At 47.4% G+C, this 9,633-nt stretch overlaps 1 protein-coding gene across 1 annotated transcript; it reads left to right on the top strand.

Annotated features, from left to right (window-relative positions):
- The first annotated feature begins 356 nt into the window (after window positions 1–356).
- Window positions 357–8,753, top strand: ddx27 (DEAD (Asp-Glu-Ala-Asp) box polypeptide 27). The gene is made up of 21 exons (XM_084929717.1): window positions 357–550; window positions 1,860–2,003; window positions 2,122–2,181; window positions 2,406–2,562; window positions 2,719–2,771; window positions 2,845–2,931; window positions 3,018–3,123; window positions 3,205–3,378; window positions 3,489–3,639; window positions 3,726–3,825; window positions 3,902–4,043; window positions 4,122–4,275; window positions 4,712–4,793; window positions 5,037–5,214; window positions 5,309–5,415; window positions 5,537–5,633; window positions 7,984–8,075; window positions 8,149–8,269; window positions 8,348–8,444; window positions 8,519–8,578; window positions 8,658–8,753. Exons 1-21 carry the CDS (start codon window positions 467–469, stop codon window positions 8,671–8,673), a joined length of 2,262 nt encoding a protein of 753 aa, XP_084785843.1. The 5' UTR covers window positions 357–466; the 3' UTR covers window positions 8,674–8,753.
- The last annotated feature ends 880 nt before the right edge of the window (window positions 8,754–9,633 follow it).

Raw genomic sequence — 9,633 nt, 5'->3', positions numbered from 1 at the left:
TTCCAGTGAACATCTGGATCATCTTCAGCTCTGCCACCACCATCTCCAAACCATCCATCACAGAATCCAAGACAGTCAGGTGTTAATGATGATGTTAAACTGCTCAGCGGCAGATTTAAATAATCCAAGACATTCCATTCATTTGAGTGCAGGGGTACAATAATCCAGTGTGATGGTTGGAGGCTCATTTGGAAAATGGCTTTAACACCCTTATTTACGTATTGTTTGAATGGGACGCTGTGACGTGTGCTTTCTGAAGCACCGTCAGATGTATTACGCTGGCTGTAGTTTTACGCTCGAGCTGACGGGGGCAGCAGTGCGCCTCAGAAGTGCCGGAAAGCCTGGCTAAGGAAGAAGAAGTCAACCGGAAACAAACGATTGCGTTTCCTGTTTTCATCAACACACACGTGTGTGACTGTGTGGACAACGTCTTCAGAACCCGTTCAGACCCGGACAGCGGACCACCATGTTGGAGCAGCTCGGTCTGATCGGGACGATCCGGGACGAGGATCCGAGTCCCGACGAGGCGGAGACCGAATCCGAGCAAGAGGTGAGTCTGATCCGGGACCAGAGCCCATCCGCTGGTATTGGTGTGAATAATTTTCGGTGAGGTTCAGCGGCTCGCTGTCATTTCCTGCGGACTGTCCCGAAGAACAAACATTATCTGACACCGTGAAATCAATGGAACTAGTTACCGCTCCTCCGCAGAAGCTTTAAGTTCACCGTAATATCGGCCCGTGTGACCTGGTGTTGGACCGGTACCACAGAGCATCACACAGCTCCGGTGCTCAGTGTAAACTGAGGAGAGCTGAGTGCAGTAATGGCCACTAATGCAGCATCACCTCTCCCGGTCAGTCATAAACACATAAGTAATGAAGCCAACTATGAATCCAAAACCAAACGGAGGTTAAAGGTCAGAGGTGAGCGGGGTCTCTGTGCGCTGCGGGCCGGACGGGGGCTTCTCCCTTTTCTTTGATGTTTGGTGGTTTCAGCTGCGGGCAGTGTTGGGGAGTAACGGAGTACATGCACCGCCGTTACGTATTTAAAATACAAAATATGAGTAACTGTATTCCGTTACAGTTACCGTTTAAAAAGGTGGTATTCAGAATACAGTTACTTTGTTGAAATAAAAGGATTACAGGCGGTCTTTTCCTGTTTCATATGTTCGGCTATGCTCTCTCTGTTTTTGGTTTCCACGCCGGTGGAAACCCAAACAAAACACACATTAAGAGGCTCTGATGTCTGTGTCTCGCAGCCCATGTCACCTCTACTTGCAGCCGCATAATGACGTGAAGAAATATTTTTAAAAATGATTTAATATGAAGGCAACAGGCAGAGTGTTACAGGCATCGCCCTAAAGCATGCAGCCTGATGGGCAGTGTAGTCCGTGCTGCAGGGAGGATGGACCCCTGATGTGTCTGTGAGCGAGGAGGGAGAAAAAGGGAAAGTACGAGATGTCATGGAGCAGAAACGGGAGCTGGAAGCATGTAAATATAATAATAACCACTGCAGCCAAACAGAGAGCCTGACCAGCCCAGCTGTAAGTAAGCTATTAAGACTCGACTGTACGCTGTTCGTGTTTTGACCTCTGGGCAAGCGTCAGATCTGACTGCTCAGCAGGAGGTCTGGATCTTAAAGGCTGTGTCTGCAGTATCAGTTGCTGTGGTGATATAAAGAAGCGTGTTGTGAACTCCTCTCATAATGCTGAAATTACAGAATTAAACCTGAAGTTACCTAATGTTGCATCTGTATGCAGTTTCTGTGGAAATGCCACCGTCTGCGAGGTTTATTGCTAAAGGGTTACTGGGAGGGGTCACTCACCTGTCGTCTGTCTCACCTGTGCTGTGTCTGTGTTCCAGGAGGAGCCGATCGTGCTGAAGAAGAAGAAGAAGAGTCGCGGGTCGAGAGATTTTAACTGTGACTTTGAGTTTGGAGAGAGAGACGGGCCGAGCCACGACGATGACTGGGCGATGGCCGATGTCATGAAGCAGCTCAAGAAGAAGGTAGAGAACAACCTGCTGCGGAGCAGCACAGTTACTTCATCACACACATGGAACAACGGGAAGAGCATAGCGCTCTCCACCTGTGTGTTTGTTCTCACGTTCTGCGTTCTGTCTGCAGAGAACCTTGACAACTCTGGACCAGAAAATAGAGAAAATCCGCCGAAAGAGGAAAGCTGAGGTGAGTGTGAGGCCAACGAGCCTGAAGGTTGGAGTAGATTCTCTTTAGAACATGAAACCTTTCATGTGGAATATGACAGCATGAAGTCACATGACAGAAATACCCACAGTGCTTTGCAGTAGTAAATCTTGCACAGGTTAAGCAGAAAAGGACAGGTGAGTTGACTGGCCCCTTGTATCGGTCTGTTTTCTGTGCGTCAGGTGTTGTTTTTTTTTTACCCTCAGGAGAAATCATCTCAGAGTGACGCTGCTGAAGCTTCATCAGAGAACCACCAGGAGGAGGAGGAGGATGTGAAACCTCCAGCTGGAGAGACAGATGCTAGTGATGAGGACGAAGATGAGGAGTTTGGCTCGAGCGACGAGGAAATTTTGACCAAATCAGGTAAGAAACTTATTTTTAAATCTAGCAGGAAGAATTCTTTCAGACGTTATTGTTTGTGACTAACGTTTGAGCCTGAGACCGACGAGTGGCGCTCTGATACAGTTGTTAATACTGTCAGCGGAAGTTTGGTTTTTTTTACTTCCCGTTTCCTGTCAGACACGCTCAGAGACAAGGAACGACGGGGGAAGAAGAGGAAGGTGGCAGAGGAGGTGAGGAAGACAACCGAGTAAATTCACGTGTTCATGTCGCGGGTTACATGTTAACAGCCATCTTTGTGTCCAGGCAGCAGAGTCGTTCTATGAAGACGCGTCGCAGTACGATGACCAACTGACTTTCGATGACATGAATCTGTCCAGGCCGATTTTGAAGGTAAGACCAGCACATCTGCTCAGACCTGGACGTCTGCTGCTGTGTGACTCATTTCTGTTGTCTGAGTAAACTCGGTGTTCCTGCAGGCCATCACTGCTCTGGGCTTTAAGCAGCCCACTCCGATCCAGAAGGCCTGCGTCCCTGTCGGTCTGCTGGGGAAAGACCTCTGTGCCTGTGCTGCTACTGGGACAGGTAACACTGGGTCCCGTTTATCATACTGGGTCCAGTTGATTTCAGTTTAATTGGACACGTGAATTCCTCTTTTCTGTGCAGGGAAGACGGCAGCCTTCATGTTGCCTGTGCTAGAGCGATTGGTTTACAAGCCCAGGACATCCCAGGTGACCCGCGTCTTGGTTCTGGTTCCCACCAGAGAGCTGGGGATCCAGGTTCACTCTGTTGCCCGTCAGCTCGCCCAGTTCACGTCTATCACCACCTGCCTGGCTGTTGGTGCGTCTATTTGCCGTGGTTCAATCGGTGTTCGATCTGACTCAGTCTGACTCTGGACCCGGTCCGATTCAGACTTGGTCTGGGCCTCATCTGTGTTGATTTGTCTTCAGGTGGGTTGGACTTGAAGTCTCAGGAGGCAGCTTTGCGGGCTGGCCCGGACATCCTAATAGCGACACCTGGTCGGCTGATCGATCACCTTCACAACACGCCGAGCTTTGAGCTGACGCACATCGAGATCCTGATCCTGGACGAGGCCGACAGGTAAAAAGCGACGGGGTCAATCTTTCACACCAGAAACCAGAATCTGCCGAGACACTTACCTGTGCGGCTGTGTGTGGTTCCCTCAGGATGCTCGATGAGTACTTCGAGGAGCAGATGAAAGAGATCATCAGGTTGTGTTCCTACAACAGACAGACCATGCTGTTCTCTGCGACCATGACAGAGGAGGTATGCATGCTTAACCACGTGTGTGCTGCTGTATCATTTGATCACCGAGTGACTGTCCTGTGACACGTGTTTTCAGGTGAAAGACTTGGCAGCGGTGTCATTGAAGCAGCCAGTCAGGATCTTTGTTAACAGCAACACTGACGTGGCGCCGTTCCTGCGGCAGGAGTTTGTCCGAATCCGACCTCACAGAGAAGGAGACCGCGAGGCCGTGGTAGCTGGTAGGTACTTGTGATACTGCAGTAACATAGAGGTACTAGTGACAGTTCTACAGTTGTACCTGTGTTTGTTTTTCTCAGCTCTGCTGACCCGGACGTTCCAGGATCACGTCATGTTGTTCACTCAGACGAGGAAACAGGCCCACAGACTGCATATCTTGTTGGGACTAATGGGATTGAAGGTTGGAGAACTGCATGGAGAACTGAGTCAGAACCAACGACTGGAGAACCTCAGGTGCACGCACACCGGGGATTAGAGAATAAGTTGCCCCTCCATATTAGAATATCAACACTTGATATTTTTAAAGAACACACTTTTTCTCCAAAGTGTTTTAGGAGTAGTACCAGACTCAGCCTGTAGTCAGTTTTTGGTCGCTTCTTTATTTTGTTAATTTTATTTATTGTCTGTTTTATTCGTGTTTTACTACTAATTTTATTTATTTTTTACCTTGGGCGCGTTACCTCTTATTTATGTTTTATATGTGTAAAAACCACAACCAATACAGCCTTCGTTCTCACAATATCACACAATTGATTTTCCCAAACCTTTGGTCAGCCGTGTTGACTTTAAAGTGCTCTATAAAAAAGAAGCTGAGGTACGCTCAGAACTATAAGTTGGAGAAACTCGGGTTTAGAATAAGGAACTTTGCTCTTGTCATGTTGTTTTGCAGGCGTTTCAAAGATGAACAGATTGATATCTTGGTGGCGACAGATGTGGCAGCCAGAGGTTTGGACATCGATGGAGTCAAAACAGTGAGAACCGTAAAGTTATGGCAGGGTTACTATGGTGACGTTCCTACAACCACTGAAAGATGAATAAAGACAGAATTCGATGTTTAATGAAATATGGTCATAAAAGAAGAAGAAAAGTCACATGACTTTGTTCTTCAAACACGATTCAAAGTGGATTATAGTCTGTTACCATGGTAACCAGAGTAAACAGAAGCGTTAAAGCTGCTTTTTAAAACGTGTTTCGCTCGCTCGCCTGTCACTCAGGTGATAAACTTCACCATGCCTGGCACGGTCAAGCATTACGTGCACCGCGTGGGGCGGACTGCGAGAGCGGGCCGATCGGGGCGTTCGGTGTCTCTCGTCGGAGAGTCCGAGAGGAAGATGCTGAAAGAGGTCGTGAAGTCAGCCAAGAGCACCGTGAAGGCTCGCGTTCTGCCGCCAGGTAAACAATCCTAAACTGTGAGCAGGTGGCCCAGGTGAGGAGTGTCCTCCAGGTGAGAGAACCCGTCACTGAAATGTGTATTTGTGTCATTCAGAAGTCATCCTGAAGTTTAGAGACCTGATCGCCAAACTGGAGAAAGACGTGGAAGCTGTGATGAAGCTGGAGAGAGAGGAACGAGAGCTGGCTGCGTCTGAGGCCAAGGTACACCTGGATACCTGCATAACTGTCACTAAAATACCTGTTTTTAATTTAAAAGCAAAAGAGCTGAACAGCAACAAACAGGATTTTTATTTAAACCATGTGTGTGTTTGTCTGTGTGTAGCTGAGTGTGGCTCAGAGGCGTCTCACTGACTCCGCCTCCTCTGATCAGTCACAGCGGGTTTGGTTTCAGACCCAACAGGAAAGGAAACAGAGCCGCAGTAAGTACTGATTCACACTCTGTAGTATGTCGTAAGCACTGTGTGATTGTGGGTCATCCTTCGTTCAGTGTTGACGGCTGACCAGGAAGTACTGTGTAGTAGTGCTGTCACAGTACTCGGGTTTTAAACTCGACCCTGTTATCAAAGGAGAGTGAAGTGCTCTAATGGGCGATCGTGGCTCAAAGAGTTGCCAGTTCATCTTGTAACCGGAAGGTTGCCGGTTCGAGCCCCGGCTCGGACAGTCTCAGTCGTTGTGTCCTTGGGCGAGACACTTCACCTACCGCCTACTGGTGATGGCCAGAGGGCCCGATGGCGCGATATGGCAGCCGCGCTTCTGTCAGTCTGCCCCAGGGTAGCTGTGGCTACACCTGTAGCTGCCTCCACCAGTGAGTGAATGAATAGTGGACTACAAGGTCATTAAGATAAGATGGGGCCTGATTAGTTAAGACCTTGTATGTGAGGAGCAGGATTTTGAATTCTGGATTTAACAGGAAGCCAAGGAAGGGAAGCCAAAACAGGAGAAATCTCCTGTTTTGAGAAATCAGCGTCACTCTGAGACAGGATATTTCTAATTTTAGAGATGTTGCACAAATGGAAGAAAGCAGTCTTACATATTTGTTTAATATGTGCGTTGAAGGACATGTCCTGGTCAAAAATGACTCCAAGGTTCCTCACAGTGTTACTGGAGGCCAAGGTAATGCCATCCAGAGTAAGAATCTGCTTAGATACCATATTTCTAAGATTTTCAGGGCCGAGTACAATAACCTCAGTTTGATCTGAATTAAGAAGCAGAAAGTTAGCAGCCATCCAGGTCTTTATGTCTTTAAGACAGTCCTGCAGTTTAACTCATTGGTGTGTGTTATCTGGCTTCATGGACAGATAGAGCTTGGTGTCATCTGCATAGCAGTGTAAATGTATGCTATGTCTTCTAATGATGCTGCCTAAGGGAAGTATGTATGATGTAAACAGAATTGGTCCTAGCACTGAACCCTGTGGAACTCCATAATTAACCTCAGTGTGTGAAGAGGACTCTCCATTTACATGCACAAACTGGAGTCTGTTAGATATGATACAAACCACTGCAGCACAGTACCTGTAACACCTACAGCATGTTCTAATCGCTCTAATAGGATATTATGGTCGACAGTATCGAACGCTGCACTGAGGTCTAGCAGGACAAGCACAGAGATGAGTCCACTGTCAGAGGCCATAAGAAGATCATTTGTAACCTTCACTAAAGCTGTTTCTGTGCTGTGATGAGCTCTGAAACCTGACTGAAACTCTTCAATAAGCCATTCCTCTGCAGATGATCTGTTAGCTGTTTGACAACTACTCTTTCAAGGATGTTTGATATAAAGGAAGGTTGGAGATTGGCCTATAATTTGCTAAGACTGCTGGGTCTAGAGATGCTTTTTGAGTAAAGGTTTAACTACAGCCAGCTTGAAGGCCTGTGGTACATAGCTGATTATTAGAGATAGGTTGATCATATTTAAGAAGCTTTTTTGACTGGACTCTCACACAAATGCAAAACAGAAGATGAAGCAGAGCATTCTCATCCCCAACGCGTAATACCGACGATTTGTCCTAGAGCATCTCATAGTAACGCTTCCGCGTCCTCATGATATGTTCCGGATTTTCCATTGAATCCAACAGAATTCCACTCACAGCAGTAACACACACTCCAGCCGTGTATTCCAGCCCTAACCTTAACCGTATGAAACCTTTACATGTATGGATTCATTCCAAATGGCTCTCATGGAGCCAAACACGTAACATACTGATGATTTGTCACATAGCATCGGTGTGTTACGAGCTGGGATGATAACGTGTTGATCTCGCCTTCACCTGCATTACGACGGTGCCAAGGTAGGCCTCCCCAGCAGGATTAGTTTGTGTCGGGAGCACGCGCTGGGCGCTCCAAATCACGGACAAACAGTGTCCCACAGTTGTTTATGTTTTTAAGGTAAGATAACAGAAATTGTCAGCCAGCATTTTTTCCCCGACTGCTGAGGACAGTCTGCTGGGCGAGAGCTAACAGTAGCTACAGTACTCCTCCAGAGCTATACTGAAACTAGCACCACTAACAACGGGCTGGGAGGTCAGTTTATGATCATTAATATGCAAACTGTCATGATCATTGATCAACACCTGCTGATCATTGGTCATTGATCAATGTCCATGAGTACCACTCTCAGAGTGGGGAATGGCTGCAATCCCAGCATTGTAAGATGCTGACAGATAGACCCTTAGGCCCAATGGGCAATTATAGTGTCAGTTCATATAGTTAATATATCAGAGTATTGATTAGTACAGTGGAGTACCCTTTGTGTAACGGTAGTACTTTGTTCAGTGTCAAAGGCTCTGCAGGAGTTTGATCTTGCCGTTAGAGGGAAGAAGAAGAGAGAGAAGTTCCTGAAGGACGGCAGGAAAAAGGAGCTGACGGTAAAAAACGATCCAGCATTAATCAGTACTCACCTCCGATCAATCACCTGCTTACCTGTTACCTGTCTGTCAGTCTGAGGAGCGTGCTCAGTTCGAGATTTTGAAGGCCCAGATGTTTGCTGAGCGAGCAGCCAAAAGAGAGCGCCGACCGAAGAGGGCGAGGGCGATGCCAGAGGATGAAGCGCCAACTAAAGGTATGTGATGCTGTAAACACGCTAACAAACACACTAACCCTGATAATGTCCTCGCTCTCACCAATCCTCTGTGTGCAGCAACCAATCAGAAAGCAGGAAAAGGAGGCAAGAAGTCGGTGTTTGACAAAGAGCTGACAAACACCAGCAGTAAGGCCCTGAAGCAGTACCGAGCAGGGTACGTACAGGTAGCCAGCTGTCTCACTGTCTGTCCATCTGTCCCGTCTGTCTCACCGTCTCTCTCCCTTACAGACCGTCCTTTGCAGACAGGAAGCGTCTGGGTGTGGACAGGAAGCGACCTGGCAGTTCCAGGTAAGTTTCACCTGTTCTCTCTGGTGTCACACTGACCTGAATGAGGTAAAGATGGCTGACACTCTGCTCTATCTACCAGGTTCAGGAGGAAGTGACAGAGCACGCGGGAAACGCCTTGTTTTTTTTCTATTTGTTTATTACAGTAGTTTTAAATAAAGTTTCAATGTATATTAAACCCATTGTCAACGGGGTTTTTGTTTGTTTTTTTATCTTTGGGTCATTCAGACGGGCACAAAACGAACCAAACTAAAGGTCACATGACAAAACGTGTCCACAGGCCACAGGTGTCCACAGGCCAGATATTGAACCACAGACCACTTCTAAAAAGGCAGGGGAACAGAAGCAGTTTGGACGCAGAGGACCAGAGGAGGGCGCTACAGCAGGAGAGCGCTGACAGTTATCAGCTGAATTTTTTAACCACCGTTGGTTTAAAGTGGAACATTAAAACACTCGACTGCTAACTAGCTGCTCCTTACAGTCGGTTTCGTTCTGCGTCCGAGCTTGTGTGCGCGGCGCTCCTGAAGTGATCTGTGCGTTTGAGCAGATATGATGTCCGGCCTCAGTTTGTGTGAAAGTCACAGAGAAGACTGGAGACGCTCCGGTCTCGTGGAAGCGTTCAGTGTGGACACGCCTCTGTGCGGCCGTCTGCAGAAACAATATGAAGTGTGAGTTCAACAAGTCGGTGACTGAGACTGCTTCAAACACATCTCCGTGCAGACACGGCCAGCGTTTACCGGACAAAGTTTAACCTCACTGCTCACCACCACAACAGACTTTAAAGGTGTAACTGAAGAAGTGCGGACTTGAAGCTTGAGACGTTTTAAATTGTATGCACAGTCCTCCATTATTAGAGACTAACGCAGCTGGACAGGGGCCCGTTCCCTCATTATTTCATGGTAATACTTAACAGCAATGGGAAACTACACTATCATTTATTCCTCATCACAGAGAAACCATTTCGAAACTCTTTGATGCTATCCTGTCTTTTAGTAACCACTCTAATGTTAAGCTTAAGTGTACATGGGAAGGGGAACTAGGAATTCAAATCCATGAGG

The sequence above is a fragment of the Perissodus microlepis genome, chromosome 5, assembly GCF_051167445.1.
Source record: "Perissodus microlepis isolate ML-2025 ecotype Zambia chromosome 5, ASM5116744v1, whole genome shotgun sequence".
NCBI classification, from domain to species: Eukaryota; Metazoa; Chordata; class Actinopteri; order Cichliformes; family Cichlidae; genus Perissodus; species Perissodus microlepis.
The sequence above is the reverse complement of the archived record's forward strand: the minus strand, read 5'-3'. Positions and strand labels throughout refer to the sequence as shown.

Excerpts from the sequence above, each read along its gene's own strand:
- ddx27 (XM_084929717.1), top strand. The coding sequence starts at position 467 with ATGTTGGAGCAGCTCGGTCTGATCGGGACGATCCGGGACGAGGATCCG. Across the intron at positions 5,215-5,308 it reads GGCTCGCGTTCTGCCGCCAG|AAGTCATCCTGAAGTTTAGA; the intron begins GTAAACAATCCT and ends TGTGTCATTCAG. Across the intron at positions 8,270-8,347 it reads GGATGAAGCGCCAACTAAAG|CAACCAATCAGAAAGCAGGA; the intron begins GTATGTGATGCT and ends CTCTGTGTGCAG.